The sequence below is a fragment of the Phalacrocorax carbo genome, chromosome 4 (assembly GCF_963921805.1).
Source record: "Phalacrocorax carbo chromosome 4, bPhaCar2.1, whole genome shotgun sequence".
Lineage (NCBI taxonomy): Eukaryota > Metazoa > Chordata > Aves > Suliformes > Phalacrocoracidae > Phalacrocorax > Phalacrocorax carbo.
Window position 1 is genome coordinate 48,817,280 of NC_087516.1, and position 27,890 is coordinate 48,845,169.

Consider the following 27,890-nt stretch of genomic DNA (forward strand, 5'->3'; position numbering starts at 1 on the left):
ATAAAGGGCTTGGGTTCAGTGAACTCTGCACTGTTCAGACAGACTTCCTACAGCGGAGAGCAGCTCCAGCAAGGGTACATGTGTATTGCTCATTTCTTTGCTGTGCTCTGACTGGAATACACGGGTTATCTCCCAGTCGTGTTATCTTCTTTACGTAGTGCAGCACCCCATCACCCAACTCCAGCTTCCTCTCAAGCTCTCAGCTGTCCTACTACTCCTTTCTGAACTTTCCTGCAAGGTAGCTCCACGCTACTTTGGTTGCCAGATTTTAAGTTTGCAAGTACATGGCACTCCGCTCCCGCTGGCCATGCTGTCCACTAGCCTTCCCAGCACTCTCCCGCTCTCTGCTACAATTTTACAAAGCAGTGATGCCTTAGACAACATAAACACTACCGGAGGCAAAAGCAACATTGCTTCTCTGTGATAATTATTTCCCATTTCTACAGTGGGACAGATGCCAGATAGTGCTGTTGTATAAGATGGGTCTACATGTGTTGCCCTTACCATGAGTCTACCACTAGGCTTTCAAAACATTTTATTGATGCCCAGTTTCTGGGGTCCTGTGATGATAAAGGTCTCACCGTTTTCATTTTATGAAATACACATTTTTAGACGTCCTTTCTCAGGGGGAAAAAAAAAGAAAAAGAGAACCCTAATAGCTAAAAAACTAAAAGTGGCTAAAAAGAATTGTACTGTTATTGCAGAAAGTTTTCTATTCCTAAACCAGCCAGATCATTGGGGGAACAAGGGGGTTGGCTCTTGAATTTTCATTATTTGAAATAAAGTGGTTTGCTACGCTAACTTTTGCAGATATGAGGAGAAACACATTTTCATGTCCTGCTTTATGGCAGATTAACTTACTATTTCTCCCTTGTCTGGTGTGCTTTGCTGCTTTTTAAGAGCACCTCCTTCACAAAATAAAAATGTTCTTCTTTTATCTGACAATATCCAGAGGCTAGACATAAAATAGACAATGCACAGAGCACAGTGTGTGCATGCATGTTTCAGTGCACAGAAATTTGCACCTTTAATTTTAACCAGTGCAAATGAAAATTAAAAGCAATAGCTTTTAAACTTTTGCAAGAAGAGGTCCCATTTTTGCATTTTACAGGGTACTTAGAAAACAAAACTTTATTGCCTGTATAGGGCAATAATTTTCAGTGATTTAAGCTTATAGTGAAACCAGCTGATGTCCATCTCATTTTATCCATATTGCTTTATTCTTTGATCATAAATTTATCCAATGAATATTTTTATGTTATTTTACTTTCTTGGTAAATTGCGTGTATCGTGAGATATAAAAAAGTATACTAGTTACTATTATTTTCCTAATGGGTTTTCCTTTCCAGTACAGTATTGTATTGTAGTTATCACATTGAGAATTTGCCAAAATTATCTGACAGACCTGCTCTGGAGCTTCAGCAGTTCTGACATTCCCACAAAGGTTCCAAGAAGAAAAAAAATAATCCGTTATTTTTTGCTTCCCAAGAGTCCCAGAATCCAGCCTAGTCAGCCAGAAAGAGTTGTTTCCTTCTAAGGCCAAAGCAAGCCTTTTAAGTATATCAAGTTTATGAAAACATAGACGAATCCAGTAAAGCAGTCTTTAGGGGGAAGCTCAAAGAATAAAATTTGAAGAGTTTGTTGTGCTCTGTTGAACAGTGGGGTAAAGCCAACAACTGACCGGGCTGTCTGGTTGTCAAGAGATTGAGATGGAAAAACAGGGCCCCAAATGTTAATTGCACATGTCATTTAAATTGCTGTGATTCGGTTTACGCTATCTTACACAGCTCCTTGGCTTTGATTAGATTTCTGCCAAGTGCTCCGAGACTCTTGCTTGATAAGTGTTACAAAGGTACAGTATGTGTGTGCTGATCATGGGCACTATTTTTATGCCAAAATGTTCCTCTGTTGCCCAGTCTCATTTTGGCTGCTTAGCTCTAGTTATTAAAATATAAGAAAGAAAGGGAAAAAATAGGATAAAAATATATAAAACTTTTTCCCTTGAATATTTTTGCTTTGTTAGAGGTAAATGCACTTTAGCCTTCCAACTTTCACAAAAAAGAGATCCTGCTGTTGCATTTTAAAGAGCACTTGGAAGTATAAAGCTACTACTTTTATAACAGAACAATTTTTAGGGATTTAAGGTTATTGTGAAGGTTTTGCAGGATATTCTGGGTTAAATGGCCAGTATACAATGAAACTGCATGAGTTTATGACATGCAACCCACTGTATTATTTTTGTAATTTTAAAAAATTATATGTACTCATAGGGAAATGTACCACTAGCCCACTACCTTTTCCAGATAAGGCCTTTCCTTACCACCAGTGACTGATATGAATTAATTGTATTACTCTAGCATTTTTTCGTGCACGTACTAGGGGCTGCACACAGCCCTGCCACATAGGGAGAACTTTGTGGCAGAGGCTGCACAGGTCTTACTGGCAGGAGACTCCAGCTGGAGCATCAGCCAGCTAGCAGAGAGCTATCTGTGAAGCTGCCATACCTGAACAGCACTCAGTTGCAAACCCAAGCCCCCGGCTGCTCCGCACTACTTCAGAGCTGTGCCAACCTTGGGTTACTGCAGGGGATGTCACACGACAAGGGTCATCCTCTGCTTCCTTCATGGCAGGACTCGTGCCTGCTACATGTGAGTACGTATACACTAACTACTGTTATTTATCCCCCTGTGCAAGAGAGACACTAAAAACCTCCTGCCGCACTATACAAAAAGTGAAGGACCACGTCAAGCCCTCGTCAACCTTGCCTCTTAGAAACGAAGCACTTCACGGCCATTCGGGACTTGTACAGGTGGCCATCTCTTCAGGATCCTCAACATCAGACTTAGAAAAGGCTAGGACACCACACACCACCTCCATTTTGGCATCTCATGCAACAGATAACAAAATTAAGTAATAACCTGGCAACAACAAACAATAATAAAGTTTGATCAGCTGCTGCCTTGGGAGGTGTCGAGTGGCATGCTCAAGGGAACGCAAACAAGCCACTTCCCCACAGCTGTTTGTCAGGCACAGGAAGCAAACCCAACAGGGAGAATATTTAATAAAGACACATATGTCCTTGCTGTGTTTAAAAGGGGCAGCAGAGGTGGGAGAGGCCAATGGCCCTCAGCAGCAGTCTGGACACACATGCCCACCCAGGCATCACGGCCAAGGGAGCTCCTGAGGCCAGCCCAGAGCCCCAGGCTGGTGACAGCAGTGCCAGTGAACCTCAGAGGGAGAACAACCCCAACCGTTATGTATATCGCTTCTGTGACATGGGCTGGGGGAATGGGGACAGACGAGCAAAGCCAAGCCGACCCCAGCATTCCCCAGCTCCAGCACCAGCATCTTGAGGCTCCCCATGCCCCCTGCCATGCCGCTGCCAAATGGCCACCCACCAGTGCCACTGCTGACAGGCCACAGGCTATGGCTGGCATCCAGTGGTGGCACCTTCCGTCCCACCTGTGGGTGGGGGAACGGCTGCCACCATGGCTGTGGCACAGATCCCGGAGTCACAGCAGCAGGGCTGGAGGGAGGAGGAGGGCAACTGGAGAGGCGCTGGTGACAGCGGGAGGTGTTAGGGAGGCTGTGGGGAGGGGTCTATAGCTCTGTGTGTATGGTGTGTGTGGCGGTGTGTGTGTATGTGTACAGGTGCATGTGTAAGAGGTGGTGTTTGCCGTGTGATGGGGAGCCACGTTTTCAGCCCCACGGGCTGCGAGGGATCAGGGACCTTGGGGGATGCCCAGGCACTCCCCAGGCCTCCGTGGGAAGGGGCAGAGACAAACCCAGACCTCAACCTAAACCCAGCGCCCCTGCCCCAAAATACAGGGGCGGTTGTGCTTCCCAGCTCCCTGGCTTGGCATCACTCACCTCTCCTGGCCTGGGCCAGGCACCCCTTTGCCCACCAGCTCCTGGGAAGCGAGGCTGTTGGGCCCTCATTCACCCCTACACTTTTTTCCTTCCCTCTTGGAAAATGGAGCTATCAAGAAACTTTCAACCTTTCCCTGCCCTTGCACAGCCTTTCCAGGATTTTACGACAGCTGGCACATGGTGAGACGGTAGCTTTCCATACAACTCTATGCATTAATCATAATTACTCTTCATTAGAACTGCAGTAGTATCAAAAAGCCCAGGCACAATTTTTGGGTGCTTAGTGGCTAAAGCATACATAGGAATACCTGGCCCTTCCTGCAACAACCTTGCAATCTAGTTTAAAACAAGGCGCAATAAATACTGCAAAACCAGTACAACACTGCAATAAAAGGTGAGATCAATGATAATGAGCAATGCAGGTATATTTGGAGAAATTACTTTTTTCAAGATTAAAAAACCCCAAAACTCTCAGTCATCCAACTGGGGAAGTTAAAGTGTTCATCATAGCATCTGCTTGTCTGCTATGAAGGTTTTATTTCAGCCCATCGTGAACAGCGATTTACCTGGACTGTGACAAGAAAACAGTTCTTCTACTCATATAAAAGCCATTCTGCTTATCCTTTTAAGCCAGTATTATTTTCTGTCCTGTTCTTTCCAGTTTTAGGTGGATAATGTTAGTTTACACCTCGTTAGCAAGTGCTTTTTACCCAGCAGCCAGAAGAAAGGCCCTGGCTGGACAAATGGCATCTAGTATTTATCCCTGTCTGCTGCTGATGGACACTGGAGTTAGACAGCAGTTTAGCATTTATAGCAAATACCTTTTTGGCCAGGTCACAGCTTGCCACTAATGAGGGGACACTGACATTCCAGTGGCCATACATTCACCGATCACCCATTACACACCAATGTTACAGTCCCTAGCTGGGTCCAAAACCTTTAATTGTCCTTTTCCTGGGGACCAAATAAAACTTTCAACTACCTTAGTTTGCCTACACACCTAAACAGGGCTTCACTGTCCTCTCCCCATTGCCAGCCCCCACAATACTCTCCCCCTCACTCCCATGCCACGCAGCAGTCCCCGACGCTTTCCTCTACATTGCATACCCAACCTTCATGGACAGGGTTAGTCTGTGCCTAATGCCCACTGCTGCACACACAGCCCAGTGCTGCTGTGTAGCATTTGCCTCTGCTCGCTGTCTTTCCCCGTAGCCACCATCAACATACTCCACTGTCCGTCCTTCTATACGCAAACTGCAGCACCCAGGTAGCAGCATCTCATGGTACTACCCTTACTCATTCCTGTCCAGTCCTTCACCCTATGGATAAAGCCCTTCCTAGCTGCTCTGCTGTGACAAGCCTTTACCAGCTGCTCTGGTCTTTGCCTCATGCAGCACAGCCCCACAGTACAGGGCAGCCCTCATCACCAAACCATTGCCACTGCCATAGGGGAGAAGAGCAATTAGAGTTTAAAAAGGGAAGTCTGGAGATGCAAGGATTCATTTGGCTGTGCAGTATCCTAAATAAAGTTAAAAACACTGTGTGGATTTTGTAAATTTTTTTCCATTTATTTAACCACTGCCACATCCAAATTCTGGCACAGATGGGCTGATACTTACAGCAAAAGTGTCATTGTCAGTATGCGTTGGGGGCGGGGAACCAAAAAGGTCAGTATTTTGTACAAGCTCTTCACTTTAAGAAGTTGGGAAGAAGTATGCTAATAGAATATGATGAAATACTAGCAAATGGTCTGCTGCCTTTGAAATGAAGCTCATTTTATTTTTAAGGCCCAATAGCCTTCCTCTTAACTGGTCCCTAGCTTACTACAGAGTCAAAATAGTACCATGTACAATGTTGAAGAAAGTGGGATCTAAACTCTCTCGAGTGTATTTGCAGTTTTATTGCATAGTAACAACAGAAATCAGTTTCCATTAGCAAGATATGGATGCATTTTCAGAATCTGCAAGTTCCCTGTTACTTGCTAGCTGGTAAACAAATAAATAATGCAGTGTGAATAGAAACACATCTCTTCTTTGAGCTATATAATGTAATTGTTGCAATTTAATTCAGCTTTAATGAGATTAGAGTTTGCAGATGTGTAGTCCTGTACTTTTGTAAAGGTACATTAGCATACATATGAACTGCAAGGCAAGCCTCTTTTTTATGGTATTTGCTGACTAAGACTAGACTGTCAACGCCTTTACTTGACTCTGAAAAAGTATAATGAAGACTTCTTTTTTCTTCTCCTTCCTTATTCATTGAACTCAATCCTCATGACCTCCAAAGATGAGACATCAGGAGCCACTTTCCTCATAGTTTTATCTGACAGAAACAGCAAGAGGAGCTGAGGAAGCAGAGAGTGGCAGCTGGGCATCTAGATGGGTTTGAAGTTTCTGCTAGGTGCAGCTATACCTTTTGGTGCCTAAATTCATCTAAAAGTGTACATCTTTCCCCATGTGAATGATGACTGGCATTCCCTGTTTCTCCCTTAGACAAGTAAAGTGCCACACAGCTGCTTAAGGCAGATGGTAAAATCACAGCATATCCCTCGGTTTTCAGAGCAAAATGCAAGGACACATCACCCATAGGGCTAAGATGTACATGGCAAAAATAGCCATGTACAAAAATTGTACATGTACAAAATAAAGTAGCACCTTGACGCTTCAAGTTATATTAACAACAACAACGACCACCACCACCAAACACAGACATTTCAACTGAAAAAATGCAAACATTCATAAAAATCAGAAAAATTTATCCCCTTGAGTTTTAGAATTTTTATAGAAAATTTAAGGACTTATTTACAGAATTGGAAGCTTTTGAAGGAAAAACAAGAACTAAGCACCATTGTTTATAATGATGTTTTCTGATAGAACCCAGTTTGGAACCAGAAGTACTACCTTTAGACTTCATTGAATACTCTCAAATTCCCCTTTTCAGCCTTTTTTCTGTGAGCTATTCTGTACAGCTGCCTAATTCGAGTAGCTGAAAGATCAGACTTAGACCTTTTTTATTAAGTCTAGGAGGCATTTCATTTAAACATCAGCTTGCTAATTTTGCTGCAGTGATTTTTGTCCTCATGTACTGAAGAAGAAAAAGATAATTCACTGCCACAGGAGGCCAGGAGGGGCAGTGAAATATTCATCCATTGAGATATTGATAATTCAGGTGGACTCAGCCCTGAGCAACCTGATGTCCTTCACTCTATTTTGCACTGGATGTTGGTCTAGATAACTGCCAAGGTCCCTTTTCGCTAAAGTTATGCTACAACTGTAGGCCTCTAGAGTATGCCATCGTCTCCGTCGGTCAGTCACCCTGAGGGAGTTCGTTAGCTGCACACATTGTGCATCACAGCCATTGAAATTGCGTGACCACCATCCTCAGTGTAGCTGCGGGGTTTCTAAGCAGTTTCCAGGCGAGAGGAGCAGAGGAACTTGCCAACATATCCAGCAACTCACAGGACGGAAAGGGCAGTGAGGGTTAAGAGAAGAAAACCCATCTGGCTGTTGTCCACAGTGAAGTTATAATACTTGTTTTGAATGTGTTTCAGGAAAATGATTTATTATCAACAGAGGAACGATGGAGGTAAGTTAATTGACATATTGCTTGCAAATGTTTTGTTAAATGAATTGTATATTTATAGTGATACCAGAAACCTTTAACATTTTGTTCACAGAAGCGTAGTTGGTAAAGAATTTTCTTTTCTTGAAAAGTTTTACTGGTACTTTTTATTCTGTCAGTTTAAGGAGTTCCTCAGCAAAACCAAACAGGGAACAGCTTTACAGCAATCATTACAGAGATTGCTTTTGTAGCACACTGTTTTCCTTTAGGTCCAATAAATATAACACTTCCTATCCTTGCAAGTCTAATATGAAGAAATGGTCCTTTAACCGTCATTCTAATGCCTGCTTGGCAGGGGGCGGAGAGGAAAAGCTGCTTATCCCGCCGCCGCCGCCTTCCCCTTCCGCAGGACGCCCATGGGCGGCGCTACCCCCAGCCAGCGGCTCGCCCCGCCAGGGCGCCCGGCGCCGGCGCGCTGCCCGTCAGGGGGCACCCGTGGTCGCGCCCTGAGGGACAGCGAGCCCATCGCACCGGTGGGATGCTCTGAGATACTTACCGCAAGCATGCCTGTCGGCAAAGGTGATGTGGTACTCCGCGGTGCTTGCATAAAACCGGGGAGAAAGGCGTTTGGACGCGGGTATCGGTACCCGCTTCGGTGCTGTGGCACCTGAGTGCAGCATCCATCGTGTAGCCACGACTTTTTATTATGAAAAAAAGCGTGGCTACTGTTGCTCTTTTGCTTCTGAAGAAGGGATGGGAAAGAATCACATTTTAAACATATACCCAGATTTTTTGCAAAGTCAAAAGTTTTAGTTGGATTCCAGGTTTGGCTAACATAGCAAGTCATAGCAGCAAAGAACGGCTTTGGGCTTTTGCATAGTTCCTTGCTCAAATCTGGATCCCAACTGCTTTAACGCTGCCCATCAGCCACCATGACACGAGGTCTTGATCTGCAAATCATCCAGGGCAGATGTCAACCAGAACATGCTGCAGCTCCCTTCCAGCATATGCACATGGTGTTTCTCCCCACAGGGACCAGAGCGTGGAAGGGGAAAGGAGACAGTGCAAGTCTGTCTCTTCAGCTTTGTTTAGGGGTGTAGCTGGGTCGCACTCTGTGCGTACACAGATCTAGAAGCCAGGCAGTGCTGTTAAGTCCTGAAATGTAGACCGACAAAGCTCCAGGTCAGAGCAAAACTAACATCCAGGGTAATTTGAGTCAAGCTCACATTCTTACTACAGGTGTATGAGGCTCCGATGTAACACAGAAGCTCACTCAGCTTTAGTTATGAAGGAGGCTGATTTATAGCTCCAAGACAATCCCCTACTTTCTCAGGGATTGAAGAAAACTTTCATTAACTCTAGAAGGAAGATAAATACCAGATACAATTCTCACTTTATAGGGAATTAAGCTGAAACAGGGGTTTAAACCCTCTTCTGAGTTTGCGTTTACCTTGGACTAAGAGATTATGCAGGGCTTAGATCTACGATTATGAAATGTCTGCTTAAAATTCACAGGCGCTATATATTTGTGGGTATATTTATGTTCAGGACTGAGTTACCAGAAAAAAAGAAAAGAAGAAAAGACAACTCCCTGACCTTAACTTTACCCTACATTTCCTTTTTCAGGATAATAGTTCCAGTTAAAAAGACCAAGTATTCTCATCTAGTTTGTTACCTTATATCTTCATGCATAACAACACTAACCTATTTCTTCGTGTCTTTCGTACATAGGCTTACTGCCACCTCTAGGTATAACAAATCATGCTAGACTGTTTGTTTGTTTTAAAATAGCATGCATATTTTCTTTTCACGTTGCAACATCGGAAGATGCATGCGAAGCATCATGGCTGTGAATCAATGCATATGGAAATGGTTCTTGTTCTCATTGCAGCCTTGGTTGTTGCCCCGATTGTGCATGTTCAGTGGAAACCAAGACACTGTCGATCATGCAATGTGAACAGCTTGTCAGAAAGCCAGAGGTTTTGGAGCTGTAGTGGTTAAGATAATCGTCTTTCTCAAGTAACAGCTGGCAGTCATGACATACTTTTAAGGGTTTACACCTAGCAAGACAACTGAGCGTCTGTGGAAAGCAACAAGCCATGGCTTTTGGTCAGGTGGAGAATAGCTTTTATGCAGGAAGAAAAGAACTTTTGTTTTATTTTCTGAGTATGCATACTGATGCTGTGGTCAGTCTTTAGCAGTTTAAAGCTTATAAGGAAAAGGGTCTGAGTTTTCAAACAACCATCTAATAATGGACTAGGTAGGATAGCAAAGTTGTTACCCTTATCTAGCTGAAGTAACGCTACAAAGGGTTTACAGAGAGAACCTAAGGCCCCTATTCATTAAGTTACTCATGCACATGCCTAATTAGAGAGAAAGGTGGTCTTGTGGTTAAGGTGCTAAAACTGGGTCTTACGGTGCTCACTTCCTTTCCCCTACCACAGACTTCTCTGCAAACCTGAGAAAACTAGAGTGACATGATTTCCACCCCTGACCTCCCTATTCAGTAGTTTAAAAAAAAAAGTTAGGCATCCAGAAAGGGCCAGTCCTTAAAAAGCAATGTGAGTTTTAAGTAAATGTTAAACAGTCAATGGGGATTACTCAGATATTTCAGGCAGGCAGAATTTTAAGCACAGAAGCAGCTTCTTCGCTTTTCTATCTTCATCAGCTGATGAGTGCCCTAAGCCATCTGTAGACTGAAATCCAGTTTTTGGTAACTGAATTTCTTCATAGCAGTGACATCAATAACTCTCATGATTAATACTGTATCTCTTGGCAATTGCTCCTTAGACTCTGAAGCATCATATCCCTGATTTGACAGGTCCATTAAACAGTAGAGAATGAAACCTTGATACAATTTACAGAAACCGTTTTAGTAGAGGATATAAAACTAGCCTGATCTATGACAGCTTTACTGTTAGTGGAGTTTCACAGTGGCATAAAATTGCGATACAGAGATTGTGAAACAAGCTCCTCAGCTATACTTTACAGAGTTAGGACCAGTGATGAAATGTTCGTCATGGCAGCACACATACAGGTGAATTGTCTAATGAAGTGACAGATAGCGCAGCTCACTGAGGATTTTAGCTTCATGTCATAACTCTCTACCTTCACAAACACACACTCCTAACCCTGAGTGCACACAATACCTAAGCACATGTAGTGTAATCATATACGATACTACTTTACCATTACGTTCTCTTTAGCTTCTCTTCTACACCAGTTCTGCCATAAGATTTAATCATTTTATGTTCATGTTAGCATCTCATTTCAGAGGTGCTCAAGTATTTCTTTCCTATCAATTTTTGCCTTAAAGTTTTCAACAGACATTTAGAATAAAGAACACAGCACTGAAGGGACTGAAGTCACTCAGACTGTCCTTTCCACTGAAAATATTTTGCATGAGACTGGTATCAAATCAGTGCTGAAACACACTTGAGCTGTAAGTATGCATACAATGACAAGCAGCTGGGAAGGTCCCTGTGTGCCCAGGAAAGCCTGTGGGAGTCTAAGCAGCATGGACTATGTGTTGCTTCAGCATTATCCTCCTTAGCAGTACTTAAAGGTAGTTAACGTGTACTACGTAGGCTTAACCTCTGTCAAAAATGCCAGTAGCCTACAGTTGTTACAGTCCTATTACTTCTGTAACTTAATCTTCAGCAATTGAAGCTTCATTCCCAACTATTACTTTACGGGAGCCAGTCACACCTACAAAGTGACATAGCCAATATGGAAAAAAATAATTTTTAAATGCATTTAGTCTAATTTAGGGAGGCTCCAGTACAACTACAACCACCAAAACACTTTCATAAGACTTTGTAATGGTTTTTGTGTTTTGCAGTGCATTGTAAAATAAACAAAACATCTGCGCCAGAAACATTTTGGGGCCTCAATTTTCAGTGCATAACTGTGTGGCAGCAGCAAGGCCTCCTTCTACAATAAAAGAGGAACTGAAGCAGAGCCTTTCAGTAAAAATAGTAGCACCAGAAGCTGAAGTTCACTTTGCATTGAGTTTTGGTAATTCTGCTTCACGCTCTGCTTAGTTGGGAGACTAAAATGTTATCACACCTACCATCTATCTGTGTATGAATTTACTTTGTAATAGTGAACACTACTTATAGTGGGTCTCTGCCAGTAGATGGTTTACTGCATTTATTCCATGCTAAGTAACTTAAGAGTATTTGTCATGAAAACAACTTACAAGTTTGTCTATTAAGTTATAACTGCCCTCATGTTTTGTATCCAGATACTTTCGCATAGTTTTTGAACACACTGTGGATCTCATTGCACTAGTTTGCTTTCTTCAAAAGCGTGTCAGGCAGCAATGCTAAAGTTACAAATTTCTACAAGTATAGTAACTGCCAAAATCTGATCCACTATACTTTGAAGACTAATGAATAGGACAAACATTACGATACAAAGTTGAATGATTAATGAGATCCTTACACAAGACAGATGAAAAATAACTAGTATATGTTGTTACATCAGATAAGGAAATGTTCTGATTTAGGAGCAGAACCTGTAAAGGTGGTCGGATTTAGGATTTAAACAACTTAGTTAATGCATACAGGAGGTTGTCCATTTGACATAAAAATAAACAAACAAATAAAAAAAATCTACTGCTCCCCTAAGTACAGGCAGGTCTAGACTTCTGCATTACAGCTCTTCCAGGTGGCAGTTATTATGCCTGCATTCATGTGCATATCATTTCTGTTTGATTTGGTAGGAAACATTTAAATAAGTCAAAATTTGAAAAACAACCGCATGCTCACTGAAGAGAAAATAGCCTTCTACTTTTGCTTGCTTACACATTTCTCTTACTTGCCATCCAGCTTTTTGACTGCTTAGTTTATGCCTATATAGTTCACATATAGGTTATGCACAACAGCGTCTAATACTGAAGGGAGGAAACCAAACAATCTTCCCTGCTTGTAACAACATGCTTGCACCTTAAGGAGTAAAACAGAAGGGAAATCAGGTGAAGAGGTAGAACATACTATTTTCAATAGGAGGGGTAAACCTAAGGCTCCTTTTCTCTGATTAAAAACTGCTCTTTTCTATTTTCTGTCCCAAGAGATCAACAACACAAGCAGCTAACCCTCCATTGCATATCATGGCTTGGAAGGCAGCATCAGCTGACAAACCTTTCTCTTTGATTCTTTGAGGTCATGGTGGGTGTTTACATATATACATTGCTGCTCTGGATGCCCATGCTATTCTCAGACATAGTAAGAGCTCAGAGAGAATTGCACAGTCCTGTTAGTAGAAATAAAGCAAAGGATTGCAGTGATTGACTCCCACCCTCCCCTTCAAAGTGCTTTGCAAACATGTAAAAAAGAAAAGTTTGGTTTCTTTTTGAAAGAAAACGGAAATGAAGGTCAAAGGGAGCATAAAATCAGCCCTAAATGGAAAGGGTATTCATTAGCTTGCTCAAACAGAACAAAAAAACAAAAAGCGGCGACTACTCACTAGATGCAAGAGAAACAGCAACAGTCTGTACCTTCCAAAAGAGCCTTATCCAGGCTTATCAAGAATGTAAAATGTCTCCTGAAAAAAAGGCATGCTGGGGGAGGCTCCTATTTCAAAGAGGCAAGAGCAAAAAGTTGCAGCAAAGCAACCAAGGTTCAGCTGTGAATAATTTTGGCAAGAGGGGAGAGATTGCCCTTCACCAGACGGCTACATATAAAGTAATATGGGTGTGACCCTAGCACAGAGAAGGGGGGGTGGTGAATAAATAAAGGGGCTTTTCTAGTAAGTTTTAGCTTGAAATTAAATGCAGGTTACTTTCACAATTTTGTTTTTTCTTCTAGATGGCAGCTGACAGATTGGGGTTAACTTCCACATGATGAGGAAGCAGATTAAAGGAAATTATTTTTTCTTGGTTATTTTTGTGAATTTTGTTATTGTTATTTGAGAATTTAAAAAATAAATATGGAGGCTGTGTTCTGCTAATTCACACTGTAAAAACCTGATTTTCAATAAGTTTGCATTTGTGTTCAGATAATGCTCTCATTTCTCCATTTCAATCAAATTTGGCACTCTCTTAACTCAGTGAGGTGCAGGCATTTATGTGCTTGCAACTATATTATGTGCTCTGAGATGGGGGGTGGCAACGAAGACTGCTAGTCAGAGAAATACCATCCTTGAAAAACCATTCCTAATCTGTCCTAGCCTACCCTATCTATTTTTCATAACATAGAGGCAGAAGCCTAGCATATCAAATGGGGAAGGAAGGAAACAGCTTATTAGAGTTCTGACTCTGTATTTTCCCAAAGGAAATTGTAACTATCAGGTACTCAGCTGATTATTGTAATGCAATTTACTTGCCATTGGAAGCTGTCCATTGATGAAAATTAAATAAATATGATATATGTGGACAAAGTTCTTCTCCCCTGGCATAATAAAAGTCTTAAAATATCTGAGATAGAGAGGCAGATTTGTCATGGTTGCAGAACAATCTCAAACACAAAAGCCTTACTTCTGGTCCTGTAGGTGATTGCCCATTTTCATGATTATATATCTTGTATCATGTGGCAGTCACGTAATGAGAACTGCTTTGGAATATGGTTGAAAAATGAAGCAGCATAGTTATGACAGCACTGATTGCTATACCTACGTAATGAAGGAAATATTGAAAATAAGGTTGGTTGATATACTTAATATAGAAATCCCTGCCAATTTCCAATGTACTATCAAGTATAACCATATTAATTTAAGCCTTAAAAAAAACCCAAACAGCTGATTTATTATTTCTTCCATGCATATGTTTTTGAGTATTTGAATATGTCTACATCAAAAGAAACTAGATTTTTAGAGAGCCAGATAGCTTGCGTTGCCAAGTTAACAAGTTCTGGTAAGGTCAGTCTGTCACAATAAATCTAATTATTACACAGTTATTTTCTTTATGTATGCAGTTTTCACCATATGCTATAAGATTGAAAGGATAGTGGTATAATGCTCTTCTGTTGAATTTGCTGGTGATGGGCATTCTTACTTGCTCAGAGTGGGGGACTGTTGTGAGGGAAGCAGAGGACAGATGGATGTTTTTCAGTTGTATGACCTATTTAATCTGCATAATTAGAAAATGGGAAAGTTGTCTATGACGGTGATGCTGACTTCAGTTCTAGGTCTTTTTGAGCTCATTTAAAGTATAGTAATGAGAAAAACATTTTACCTTTGGGCAGCAATCTGATTTGTCAGGAAATTCCTCTGGCTATGATGGGTGGATGAGGAAAATTTGGAATAATATGATCCAGATGTTAAAGCTCCCATTTAGCAGCAATGCAGATGTATTATTTTATGGAATTGTCCAGATGGTGACCTTCCAGTATTAATAATAAATCAATACTGGGGTTTTCATCTGTATGACTGATTCCTATCTTTGTCCTCAGTTACATGACAAAATGCTCATGCATTTTCTGTAGAGGCTAATAGTATTATAATTAACAATCTAGAAGACGTGAAAATCAATAAGGAAACTTGAAATAATTACTGCAAACAATATATACCAATTGATCTGATAACAGCATCACCCAAGAAAAGGTTGTGATGCCATTTTTTACTTAATTACCATTTCATTTTGCAGCTAACGTGATAACAAAGTTCTGTTGTAGATTTGTATTAGAAAGTAGCTACTTTACTGAAGATGTGTGTCCATTCAGTTTTGGCTTTGCCACTTAAATTCAGATTTTACTTTCAGTCTACTGAAAAAAAAAAAAAAAAAAAAGCAACCCACAGTGTGTAAGCCCATTGGAAAGGGATCATGTTGGACAGTAGCAAGGCAGGCAAGCAACAGGGAGACTTTGGTGGCCACCTGTGACAGCCAGGAGACCTCAGGCTCCACGGTCAGGGATGTGTAGTGGCCCCTAACTGGTAGCATGCCAGAAGGGCTGTGTGGCACAGAAGGAGCTCTGTCGCTTTTATGGTCACAAACAGCAGACTGTGGCCCCATAAAGCCAGGGCTGCAGGGTGCAGAATGTGTGACAGTGATGTGATCTAATGATGTTGTGTTGCTATCTTTTACAGGTGTGTCTATCTGTTAATTTCTTTAAACTTATATTGTGGAATACCAGTTTGCTCAATACTTGCATGCTTTCTGGGGTTTGCAGGGATTTTTTTTAAAGAGTTTCTCCTTTTTCTGAAGAAGAAAGAAGAAGTTGAAATAATAATCATCATCATGCAGTCCTGCTTCAGTTGAAATCTGTGGCAAAACTGTGTTAGGTTTCACAGGGAGTAACATACATTCCTTCAGAACTGTACTTTTTGGGTTAAGGCAGGAGATTTATCTTCCACAGAGATAACTTTTTACTCTAGATACATTGTGCTTTTTCTTTGCTTTTAAAAAATCCCCCTCCCTCAAATCAAACATAAATTTGAAAACTGTCTCCCACCAGGTTTGTTTGTTGTTGTTTTTTTAAAATTTTTAGTAACCTTTCTGTAAAGATGCAGGAGCTAACTCTACAAACACATATTAAAGTCAGCCTTGCTTTATCTTTGTCATCATCAGGCTTCCACAACCTCAAATCCATAATTTATTAATGTGATCATAAAGACAACTGACCTTACAGGGCTTTTGACTCTTCAGTGGGTTTCAGATATTTACTTATTGGAAAAGAAGTAGAATATTTCATCATTGTGGGCAATTCAAGCGAATATACATATTAAGTTTGATATAAATTAATTTAGAAAAAAAAGTTTAAAAGTTTAAGCTGCAGCGTTTTGTTGTGCTGTAGAAAGAGTTTTTAAGAAAAGCCTTCAGTAGTGTGGTTATGTAACTGAGCGGCATCCCAGATTAATGCAGCCAAATGTGCCTTTCTGAAAGCTTATAAGAGCAGCTCTAAGGCTTAAAGGCCAAACAACTGCCTCCACTGATTTCAGAAATCTTGCTCCCAAAGCTTTAGCCCTGTGGTCACCACGTATAATTTCAGTTAGAAAACAAGCTTCAATGTTTTTTTCAGTAGCATTAACTCTGTCAAAGAACAGTTCAGGTTTTTTGAGGATAGGATGTGGGGGTCTGATGAGTTGTATCTCAGTGTTATAATCATTTATTACACTGGGATTACTAATTATTTACAGGGTGCAAGGCAGACTAACATCATTACGCTAAGGTCAAAGGCCCTCCTGTGTCAGATGCTGTACAAATCACAGTTTTTTGTATGAGTTTTACAGTTTGGCAATCTGTTAATCAAACCTAACCATGCAAAATGGAACCATAGGGTGCCATTATTCTGACATTGCTATCTAAATCTTGCCAACAGTTAGTCACACTGCTGCAGGTGTGAGTTGTTCCTCTTTATTTCACCATCAGACGTTACTGGTGGAGATCTCTGTCCATGTGGGGAACGCTCTTCAGTTATTACCGGTTACATCACTTTCAGGGCAACCCACAAGACTCTCTCAGGAAGAACACCATAGTATATCCTCTTTTTGTTGGTTTTGCCTTGTTTGGGTATTTTTTTGTGTGGTTTTTTTGGGGGTGGTTTTTGTTGTTTTGGTTTTTGTGGGTTGGTTTCTTTGGTGGTGTTGTAGGTTTTTTAAATTGTTTCTTAAAGAAAACTTGTAGAAGGAGAAGAGCAAATAAGAATTTCCCTGGAAAAAAATCTTCACAGATTACAAAAAGGGCCATTAGCTGTTGAATTTGAAGGAATCTTCCAACTGCAGTATGAATAAGTTCCTTTAAACCAATGTTTATCAAACATGACATGCAAATAAAAAAGAATTAAACAAGAGTTAAAATTAAATTCATTCCATCAGTCCGTCTTGGGTTTTCATTCTGCAGACTCTTATCAGCAGTCATGCCAGGTGTTATTGAGCCTAAAGAGCTCAATTTGGTGTATATATATATATAACAAATAGTCTGAATTTATTCCTTAGAGCCCACTTTGCCTCCCTAAAGAGAGGTCTGTATTCTTCCTTCTCCAGTCTTCTGAAATTCTGCCTCTCCGCTCTGGGCTCACAAAGACATTTATTAATGGTTCAGAGATTGCTTCTGCTAACTTTTAAGTATTTTAGACACATTTAATTGGTGGTATACTGACTTGACTATATCTAACTTACCTTAGTTATTTTTTACCTGTTGTCTGTTCTGTCCTATGTCTCCCTCCTTCACAGTTCCCAACTGTTAGTTTTAATTTAGCAATCTGTTCACAATTACCATTTCTTGTGGAGACTGAAGCAAAACAAAAAGGTTTGGGATTTTTTCCCTTTACTATCTCCTAGGTTACATATTTTTATTCACCTTTAAGTAAGGGAGAAACACAGAAGTGTCAAACTTCTCTTGAATTGATATGAATACTTCAGCAGAAGCCACGTATGTGGCATTTTGTGCCACTCTGCAAAATACGCAAGGTCTGGAGCAGTCTTTCTTTTCTCTTATCCATAGGCTGGTCTACAAATGGTTCCTCCTGATCTTATAAACTGCATTATTCAGTTGGAATTGTGAGTTATCTAGCCATAATATTTACGATGTTTGGATTTAATTTATTTTTTAGGTAGGTATCTTCAGGTAAAACTGGGATTGGTAACTGTTATAAGTTCCTGTTTGATAGATTTTACTTTGTTTGCAGTGAAATTGCTCCAGGCTGGTCTCTTCACCACCCACCTCAACATATGAAACCCCTTTTATGTTGTGTAGCTGTAGGTTCTCTTACTTCTTGATTTTTATTATTGCATAGATGGTCTGAAGTTTAGTATTTAGTCATTTTACAACTTGTGTTTCTGGTGTGAAGAGGGGAAAAACCTTAAACTTCATACAGCCACTGTGTTCACTCATTTAATCCCCTAAATTAACTGCTCAGTTAATCCTCGGTCCTTCATTTACATACCTGAGATATAAAAAGGCTTGACGTAATGGATAAAAATAGTTAGGCACATTCATATCAAAACCACATTATAATTCTTTCTGATAATTATGATTTCCTTCTCTACTAGGCTATAATGTTGCTAGGGGGTTCTCTTCTTTTTATTTTGACCATTGTCAAAGACAATACTGTATGTCCAGATGATTCTCGACCTAACCTTTTAATCTAGCCTGAATTTTTGCCTGGATAGAATTTGAATTTTCTTTATGTTTGTCCAGGATTTCTGTCTGAGTAGCAGCCCAGACAGAGCTACTGTGCTGGACTCAGTTTGAGGCGCCGTCTGACCAGAAATTCCAGGGATTCCTAAAGAGCATGTAGATCAACTACATAATGCATCTGCTGTAAATCCAACATTTCTTGGAGGTATTGGAGATACTGCATATATGTAAATCAGCTGTTCTTTTAAGTGTCAGATTTATTGCCCATACATTGTATACTTGATTAACCCAAAAATACATAGCTCTGATGGAAAATTCTTGGCAGAAACTTGACAGCCTTGTGTTACCCATACTGTTAAGCTTTAATCTGCTGATGTATTTTATTTAACCAGCTAACTTTCCCCACCAGTGTATTTAAAAGATATAACTACAAAATTTGTTAGCTCTATTTTAAAGGTTCTTACTTTTTGCCCTGTTGCAGCAGAAATGACAAGTCCTTTTTAATGTCAAGCTCCAATTTTATGAGTATCTGGTAGCCAGGTTTCAGTCTTCCAAGACCTGTAACACATACAATCTCAGAGAGATGAGAAGAGATGTTGATATTTTTGCAGACTCCATTGGGTTGGTGTTTTTTGAGGGTGGGGGGTTAAATACCACTTGCTGCAATTTAGCAAAGATTTTCTTCTAAGGAATTTGTATTCAGGAGGACAGTGGCCTCTTTCAGTTGCAGAAACTTAAAATTTCTTTGACTGGCATCTTACATGTTATTGAGATTTGGCTGATCTTGTTGCTTCTGCGAAACAATCAAATATATCTAATTGTTCTGTATAAGAAGACCCTAAGCAAAGTCCCTTTCTATAAGAAAATGCATCAGCTTGGCCTTCCTATAACAGAGCTGAGTAGCTGTGGCTCCAAAAGCAGTTCATAGCCTACTTTCAACATTGCTTGCTGTCAAGCATATTGATACTTCAAGTATGAGGGTGTCTGCTGCTGCAAAAGAAAATTAAACTAAACCTGCAGTTTGAAGGAAGCAGGAGCTAACTGGAATAAAAATCTTGTTGATATTTTATTCTGGCATTTTGGTCAAAAACAGACTCACATGAGTACTCTTTTGTGGTTTTATGACAGAATCAAGTCTGATGACTCTATGCATTTTGCCTTGACACTGCTTTTTTACGGACTATAGTATGGAGTGATAGGAAGAAACTTTGTAAAGATTTGTTCTGACTACATGGCTTCCAACGTTGCTGTAAGTGCTGGGGATCATCATCCTGAGTGCCACTTGCAAGGACAGGAATTGAGCTCTTGAATCTCTTGTGCCCTTGGGTTCATGAGTATAAGGGCTACGGGATACTCTTGCAGTAAACTAACCTCACTTTTCCTTGAGGAGCACTGTTCTTGTGCCACAGACGAACTGTTGAAATTCCCTTGTCAATCTTACGATTAGAAGTATAGTCTTAATGAAGTAGTAGCCAGTGACATATGCCAGGGCCTGATTTGGGCCTTCCGACAGTCAGGTCCCTATGTACAACAGACTACATAATTTTCTCATTTCCCACAGGAAGGCAAGTTTCTTACTTCCCCAAAGTCTGTGAAAGATTCTTCTTGCCCTTTTCTTTTCATAGCTCTTATCTTCCCTTCCCAAAGATGATTATCTCAGCACAATTGTCTGGTGTCCCAGTTACTTAAAATCAAGCAGATGGTTGCTGAAGTTCTTCCATCAGCAATAAGATTTTAATTATTTCTTGGTAACTGGTCATCCTGGCACTAGTAAGGTAAGACAACTGTAGCCATTTTTGTGATGCCCTTATCTTTGATGGCACTTAAAATGTGTTTATGCATCCTTGGCTCTAAGCAAATATTTTGTTGGGTTTTGGCTTCTTTTTTTTCATGTAAACTGGATCTTGACAGTTTTACAACAGCAGTGGCATGCCAACAAAAAATTTGTCCAATGACATCTGCGCCGTCTGCGGACAGAAAATTTTTGTGGATATAAATGAAGAAGGGATCATTGAAAATACCTATCAGCTGTCCTGTAATCATGTGTATCCTTTCCATGTAATTATGGAGCTGTTGTTTTCTCCTCCTTTATGCTGCATTAAAAATTAATAACAATAAGCAATAAATACTAAGGAAAAAAGGAAACAAAACCACATTCAGAAACAACATAACACAAAAGTAAAAATAGGGGCATAACATATATTCCAGGTCTCTGACACAAGTTGAGGCCATGCAGCTTTTTGACAGACAAACTGATGCAAGTGTGGCTGTAACCCTCCGTTTCAGGCCTAAATCTGCCTTCCAGGTACTTCATGAGCAGCCGGTGTGCATGTGCCTGGCAGCGTGTTAGACCAGGCATGCTGACCCATTGGTCAGGTCTGCTAAATCAGGTTCCCATATACTGCAGGGGATTTCCCCCAGCTGTGCCTGGGGCTGTGTTTGCTGCGTAGTTTTAAGGCAGGTGTGGAACACTTCTCAAACAACAGCACGTACATACCCTACAGCCTGACAGAAGACCCAGTGACTCATACTCAGGGGTACCAAACAACTCAGCATTTTGCATTCCAGATAATAAAACCAAAGGTATTGCATACGTGCTGGAAAAATCTTACTAATCACCCCCTTCTCTCGTTCATAAAAGTATCCTGGCTTCTTGTGAGCTGGAAAATATGAATACCAGTCCAGATGTTCAAGACATCAGATTCAACTTTAAAATATTTCTAAATATTCTAAATATTTTAAGTCATTTGAAACTGCTCAGTTAGAAAACAAGGCAGTATCCATAATCAGTCATTAAAATTATCTGTTGGTGGTTTGACTAGGTTTGCAGCTGTATGCACTGGGCCGTGTTTATATTTGAAAGATTCCTTAACAATACACCTGATACCAGGTTTCATGAATCATGCATCCATGGTTGGTGCACTGTTGGCAAGAACCAGACTTGCCCATACTGCCCTGAGAAAGTTGATATGAAGAGGATGTTAAGTAACCCATACCCTCTCCCTGACAAGTGTACTTTTGATTTGGATTTTCAAAACCGCAGCCTGATTACTTACTAATTCTTGTTTTGATCTGCAGCGGAGGGATGAGATGGCCACGTTAAATAAGTGGAAAACCAAATATTTTGAAAGAACAATGATATTTAAGGAAGATTATAGTTCTGTTTGGTTTTATCTTATCTAAGATGCCAAGAAAGCTAGGAAAAGTGCATCTATATTTTCCTTCTTCATTTTAAGACATCCAGAAATAATTTTTGTAATGAGAGGCACATATTGAAGACTGTAAATCACAGTTTTAGAAAGGCCATGCAGCAGATTTTGCTCTTTAATGAAATAAAAAATTTTATATAATCCACTTTAAGAACAAGTGCTGGTTTTCCCCCTTCTCTTACTAGTTAGTAAACAACATTCTCTCTTTAGCAAATTGAATAGTAGTTGAAGATCTGCTGCTGCATCTGTAGAAACTTGCTTGAGTAGAAGTGAAGTTTGGCTTACTTTTTTGAAGCCTATTTTAACCATATGTGGGGAAGATATTTATTTAACCTTACCCCTGTAAAAAAAGGAAGTAAATTAGAGGGTTTGAAAAGAAGGTATTTCAAAATTTTGACCCAATACTTTTCCTTTGATTCTAAGAAAACCACCAAGATTTACCTATGGTTGCATTTTCTCTCCAGTTTCCTTAACAACAGATTAGGTAGGAAAGCACACATATCGTATAGACAACTTTTGGAATGGCTCCGCTATCTGGTGGTTTGGCAACTGGTTTTTATTGGCATTATCCAAGGCATTAATGACTCACTGGGTCTAGAATATTCAGATTATTAGTGAGAAGGCAAAGTGTTGGCTATTTACCTGTCTAAAATAAGATGCATATTCTGTATGTAATTTTAAAAGGCTAGAGAAAATAGCAGTTGGTTGGACTCTGGTTCAACCAGAGTTCTTTTGCAGGGTAGTGTATCTTTTTGCATTAGAGCAAGGCTGTACAGCATGGTATTAAAGCATTATTTTATTTTCTTAGAGTAAGAATTAAAAGAAATTGCTGCATTTAATGGGAAGATTGTGCTAGAAAGAAAAAAAATTTACTTATTTCTTAGAATGAATATCCCCTAAAAAGGGTGGGGGATGAAGAAATATTTTAAGTCTGTTTCATTATGAAATATATTGGTAGTGGCTTCCAGCTGAAATTCTGACTAGAGAAAATTGTGCAGCAGATGAGAAGAATTTTAAGTCAAATAATGGCTTTGTAGACAGCAAATTCTGAAAATTGGCACCCAAATAGTTTGTTTATTTGGTTAATGTAAGGTAATACAAGATTACCATTAGCTTTTTTTCACTCACCTCTTTCCAGAGCTGTTGTATTGCAACTCATACATCTTCCAATGGCCATTTCCAAAAAGCTCTAACAATGGTAACATTTATGGTGTGCTTGGTAGTCAGAGAGGCCTATATACGGGGGTCCTATATTAAGTCCTCTTTGACTTACTGTGACCATGCTCGAAAGGCCCAACTTCTAATAACCACCTTCTCAAACACAGGTGTTTACAAACCCTAACCACCAATTCCATACGTTGCTCTTGCTTTTTTAAAAACACACAAACAAACAAAAAACCCCAGATCAAAATGGATGTGTAAGTCTTGCTGCAGAGCAGCTGAATGTTTGGCACCTATACTACCCTGGCCACGCTGTGAGGAATTGGAAAGCAGCGTGTTTATGCAAGAACAGGCAGTTCTTCTTAGGAATCAGAAACTGATCTTAAAAGGTCATTAGCATAGCTCAAGTAGCTTTTGAATACAGATGAAATATTGTCAGTATTTTAAGAATCTTTACATTGTCGCTGGAAATCAAAAATACCGATTAGCTTAATTTACACTTTAATATATATACGTAAGAATAAAGCAGAGATTGCGTGAAGCCATCTACCAATGAAGGTAAGGTTTAGATGCTAAAAATAGGAAATTATGCAATTTTAAAAAATAAAGTAAATGAAGGAAAGAGCAAATCTTAAGTACATAGAAAGAAGGTGGCGTTGTTTGCTTAGATGAGGTAGCAAAGTTAATAACTCTTATAATGTTTATGCCTGTATTTGTATATGCAAAAAGGCACGTAAATAAATAGTTAATTTGCGTTGCACTGTCAGAGTTTTCTAATTGTGGATGTAATGGAAGAATGTTTGTCCTCAGCCTTTTCAATGGCTACCAAAGTACAGGAGGACTTCTGCTCTCACAGACACATTGGCTGTACAGAGAACTACTTCCTAAAAGCAGTAACAAAACAGCTATCTAGCTATCTAGCTGTGAGGTGAGACTTCCAATGTACCAAGTCAATTACAAATATTGAGGCATTTGAACAGAGATTTTGTACACATTAGATGCCCAAGACCAAAACACAACAATAAAAACACTACCTTGAACCATCCTACACTGTGCCTAAGTCCTGAACTGATCCAGAAGTTAGTTGTCCCTCTGGCCTACCAGATTCAAGCTGTTAGGGTTCATCTGAAATTTCCTGTGGTTTCAAGGCAGGTATCACCTTTCTTTGTAAATAATCTCTGAAAGCAGAGCCTGGTGCCAATGTCTCCTTTTTATTTAACTTTTTCAGCAATTAGAAGCCTTGTCCCAGCAATCTTCTCAAGAAAACATGGCCCCTGCTGACAGCAAACACAATGTCTGAGGTGGGATGCTCTCTACCCCCCCTCTGGTTTTGTGGACTACATTTACAGAGAGAGCAGACGGGTAGGAGACACCCTTTTCATGTCTGTGCTAAGGCTGCTGATCTGAGAGAAGAGTATGGTGCTGGATTCAAAGACTCCATATATATTAGAGTTTTCCACATTCTAGCAGAGAATAGCTTAAACTCCATTTGAGCAAGTCGGAAGAGTATTTGGATCCTACTCTGAAGCACCTATTCCCACATATGGTATAATGAAACTAGGCAGAAATCATCCTCCATAGGTGCCTTTCACCGAGAAAGTTATCTGTCATAGAACATACATGCTACAACAGCCAGAACTGCAGTGTGACAGTGCATTTTTTTACATTAAGCCTTGTACCCATGACCCTCAGGAGATCTGGACATTTAACTTACAGTGATTGCAAAATACTGTTGAGAATCAGTCCTTAGATCCACTAACTAGGAGAGCTAGGACAAAAATCCTTGTTGCATAAACTGACCTTTACTGCATTTGGTTAGAAGTGTTTTATATGAAGAATGCAGGAAAAAACCCTGGCTAGGCAGGCTTTTTCCTAAAGCTTTTGCAAAGATAAAGATATATAAACTACATAGCTGTATATCTAAGCAACAAATATTTACATGAAACAGCTTTTGCTAGCACTGCTGATTAACATGTGTTGACAATTGTTGTGGTTTAACACTGGAAGGCAGCTAAGCACTGCACAGCTGCTCGCTCTCTCCCCTGGCAGTGGGACGGGGGAGAGAATCAGAAGGGTAAAAATGCGAAAACTCTTGGGTTGAGATACAGACAGTTCAATAGGTAAAGCAAAAGCTTAGCAAGCAAAGCAAAATAAGGAATTCATTCACTACTTCCCATCAGCAGGCGGATGTTCAGCTATCTCCAGGAAAGCAGGGTAACTTGGGAAGACAAACGCTATGTCTTCCACTTCCTCTTTCTTTCCCACAGCTTTAATTGCTGAATATGACATTATATGGTAGGGGACATCCTTTTGGTCAGCTGAGACCAGCTATCCCAGCTGTGCCCCCTCCCAAAGTATCATGCACCCTCAGCCCACTCACTGGCAAGAAAGTGAGAGAAACAGAAAAGGCCTTGATGATGTGCAAGCACTGTTCAGCAATCGCTAAAACATCCCTGTGTTATCAACAGTGGTTATGCACAATTCCAAACCACAGCAACCTAGGAGCAACTAACTCTATTCCAGCCCAAACAAGTACAACAATGCAAGACCACAGATACAAAAAGAAAATAATCTCACTGGAATTAATGATCTCGGTAGCTAGGCTCTCTATTCTCAAGATAAAGATAGGTGATGGGATGAACAGGCAAGGGTAACAAATCCAGAGCATATTTGGACATATTCATTTTTTAATGTCCCTGTCTAGGATTTTAGAGCTATTTTCAAATTAAACCAAAACATCTGCTGCTGCTCTTCTTCAAGAGGCCACTCCAAGTAAGTCTTTGTGTTCATGATCTTCCGCAGCTTGCAGAACCTCTTGGGAACTGCTTTGCTCTGGATGGGCTCCAGGAGGACGAGAATCGCTGCATCGTTGTTCTCGTCAAAGAGGCGGAAGTGAGAAAAGTCCAGCTCGTATTTGCACCACTCGCTCTGCACAAAGTGCTCGGACAGCACAAAGAGCGTTTTGTGGCTCTTCTCTATGGAATCAATGATATTGTCCACAATCCACTTCCCGGGCACAAAGTCACGCTTATGGAGGCAGAGCCGGAAGGGGGGGCAGGCCTGCTCCAGCTCACGCACCATTATGTTTTCCACCCAGTCAGAGTCGTTCTCGCTGTAGGAAACAAAAGCGTCGTAGCAGATGTCCTTCAGGGGGGCTCGCTTGGGCTTCCGCTTGGCTTGGAGCCACGCCCAGGTCATTCTCAGGTACCAGACTGCGTGGTACTTGTAGCTGACAACCACGAGGATGAGGATGACCAGGAACACCAGGGCGCAGATCAACACCACCACGAGGGACCTGTGGCACTCCATCAGAGAGAGGTGCACAGCTCCAACCTGTGCCCCTCTCACTGCCAGGGGAGAGTCACAGATGTACCTGTCTGGCCACCCCACCAGCACCTGGGCTATCCCGGCCCGGTGGTGGATGAAGGAGACGAATTCACAGGAGCAGACGAAGTTGTTGTCGCTGGCATCCAGCAGCTCCATTTTCTTGAACGACTCAAACTCCTCCCTGGAGAAACTGTTGAGCTTATTTCTTCTGACTGACATGGCCACTAAGTTAGGAATGGGTGCGGCACCAGGCAAGGTCTTCAGCTGGTTTTTTGTGAGGTACAGCTCTTTCAGGAACGGGAGTTGCAGTCCAAACTCCTTCAGCGCATTAGCACTAACATCCAGAACTTCCAGCGTTGGGGGAATGCAAGTCGTTAGTTTAGGAATTTGAGTGCTGGAGAGGTTTAGATATTTCAGGGTTTTTGGCCAGTCACACACATCTGGAATCTCACCAAAACTATTTTGGCTAATATCTAGGAGAGTTAGGTGTCTTAGATGAGATAAACTTTTACCTGTCATTTCTAAGTCACTCAGTGAATTCTGACTTAAATTCAGAGTTTGTAGTAAGGGCCAACCACCCTTACAGGCCGAATGCTCCAAACTCTGGTCCCCAAGCAAATTTGCACTAAGGTCAAGATACTCTAATGACTGAAGATGTTTTGAAAGCCTGCATGGTACTAAAAAGACCTTGGTGTTTTCAACTGTCACTTTGGTAAGAAGAGGTAGTAGATATTCCACAACCTGAAGGTCTGTAAACAAATAAAATTTTTCTATAAGTAAATTCTCTACTGTCAGAACTCTAAGAGTCTCTGATTGGTTTGCCTGAATTTTTTTTTCCCATTGTCCAGTTCCCAAGAGTCTACAGTCTGTCATCTCCAGCTCCACTAATTTTGGCATGTCTCCTAAAATGCTGATAATATCTGGCACAGTCCCATCTGTTAATAAGGTCTGTTTAAAAGAAATTTTCTTTGCAAAAGAAGAAGACATGACTCTCAATGGTTGCACTTCAGCAGGTATACTGAATGCTATTTCTCTCACTTCTAACCAAGTGACAGAGTGCAGAAGGTCCCTGACAATTGCTGAGAACACATTAATACTTCTTATGTTTAGGATCATGTGATTTACCTTCTTAATCGATTTCAAGCTTCCCGGCTCATAATGACTGAGATTGTCACCGTCAATCCACAACTTGTCGAGAACCGCAATGCCCTCAAAGTTCCCTTGCCTTATCCTGGAGAACCATGGGTTGCCCAGGTGGAGAGAGCTCAGGTTCCTCAGGCTAGAAAAGGGGGAGCTTTCCCCCAGGTCTCTGTAGGAGTTCCCTTGAAGGCAGAGCTGCTGGAGCGAAACAAGGTGCCCAAACCACACAGGGGACAAGTGAGCCAAGCTGTTATTTGATAGGTCCAAGAGCTCCAGTTTCCCGAGGGAGTGAAATGAGTCCATGTCTATTGAGCTGATCTTGTTGGACTGCAGCAGTAGGATTCTTAGGTTCACAACCTGCTGCAGATCCTGGGACCGGATGTGCTTTATCCTGTTGTGGGCCAGGTTTAACACTGTGATTTCAGCCGTGAGCCCTTGGGGAATAACATCCAAGCCCATGGAAGAACAGTTGCAAAGCTGAGTGGCATCACATGAAGGACAAGCCTGCTTCAGCGGTTGCTCTTCCGAGAGGTTTGCAGCTAAGACCATGTAGATAGCCCACGCTTGCCAGGTGTGTGTAGTCATTGTTTTCCCTAAAATATGAA

The 27,890-nt window shown here is 40.9% G+C and overlaps 2 protein-coding genes across 2 annotated transcripts; one reads left to right on the forward strand and one right to left on the reverse strand.

Annotated features, from left to right (window-relative positions):
* Positions 1-3,119: 3,119 nt before the first annotated feature.
* Positions 3,120-22,272, forward strand: RNF175 (ring finger protein 175). The gene is given in 12 exon segments (XM_064450813.1): positions 3,120-3,257; positions 7,421-7,455; positions 7,787-7,964; positions 9,223-9,384; positions 16,689-16,783; positions 16,785-16,844; positions 17,813-17,840; positions 17,842-17,921; positions 19,577-19,697; positions 20,360-20,493; positions 21,339-21,460; positions 22,151-22,272. Coding segments are annotated over 12 exon segments (1,275 nt in total).
* A 3,039-nt stretch (positions 22,273-25,311) lies between these two features.
* On the reverse strand, positions 25,312-27,870 carry TLR2 (toll like receptor 2). The gene has a single exon (XM_009513418.2). It carries the CDS (start codon positions 27,868-27,870, stop codon positions 25,519-25,521), a length of 2,352 nt encoding a protein of 783 aa, XP_009511713.2. The 3' UTR covers positions 25,312-25,518.
* Between the last annotated feature and the right edge of the window lie 20 nt (positions 27,871-27,890).

Excerpts from the sequence above, each read along its gene's own strand:
- TLR2 (XM_009513418.2), bottom strand. The coding sequence starts at position 27,870 with ATGACTACACACACCTGGCAAGCGTGGGCTATCTACATGGTCTTAGCT.